The sequence below is a fragment of the Penaeus monodon genome, chromosome 27, assembly GCF_015228065.2.
Source record: "Penaeus monodon isolate SGIC_2016 chromosome 27, NSTDA_Pmon_1, whole genome shotgun sequence".
NCBI lineage: Eukaryota > Metazoa > Arthropoda > Malacostraca > Decapoda > Penaeidae > Penaeus > Penaeus monodon.
This window is the reverse complement of record NC_051412.1, coordinates 2,362,053-2,362,747: the sequence shown is the minus strand read 5'-3', so window position 1 is coordinate 2,362,747 and position 695 is coordinate 2,362,053. Positions and strand designations below refer to the sequence as shown.

Below are 695 nucleotides of genomic sequence, written 5' to 3'. Positions count from 1 at the left end.
GAAATGAAAAAAATTAAGCGCAAAAATACTAAAAAAATATATAAATAAATATGAAGTGAAAAAATAAGTGGGAAAAAATAAATAGATACATAAATATGAAGCGAAAAAAATAATTGCAAAAAAAAGAATAAAACTGAAAGCAAAATAAGAAGCAAAGTTGCGGCGACTGACCTGCGGCGCCACGCCCAGCATCTTGAGCGAGGGCGGCACGTTCAGGCTCTTGGGCACGCGCACGTGGCCGAAGTCGGCGAAGAAGGCGCGGCACCACACGCTCAGGTAGTCGATGTCGAAGACCGTCTGGTCGCCGGGCAGTGTGATCACGATGGTCTTGCCGGAGTAGCGCTTGAGCGGCTCCTCGGAACCGTTCTCGTCGGGCACCATGTTGCCGCCCGGGCCAGGACTCGCGCCCTTGCCCACCCAGAAGTGGCCGTCTGGGGGCACAGGAGGCGGCGTCAGCGGGGGTGGCGGGGGGGGGGGGGGAGATGGAAGGGGGGGAGGAGGAGGGAGGCGAGAGGAGGAAAGGTGCAGGGGAGGAAGACGCGGAAGGGGAAAAGGAGAGGTAGAATGAAGGAAGGGAGATTGCGAATGAAAGAATGAAGAGGAGGAATGGGGAAAGATGGAGATGGCGAATGAAGGAAAGGAAAGAAGGAGAATGAGGTTGAGGAGGATAAAGAGTGGAGCGGAAGAGAGGCGGA

General features: G+C 53.5%; 1 protein-coding gene across 1 annotated transcript in view; it reads right to left on the bottom strand.

Moving 5' to 3' along the window:
* Positions 1 to 695, bottom strand: part of LOC119590534 (protein Skeletor, isoforms B/C-like) — a gene marked incomplete at its 5' end in the record, with an annotated part of 50,087 nt that overhangs the window by 36,876 nt on the left and 12,516 nt on the right. Inside the window, 1 exon segment of the mRNA XM_037939180.1 lies at positions 172 to 431. Within this exon segment, the coding sequence (XP_037795108.1) occupies positions 172 to 431 (260 nt within the window).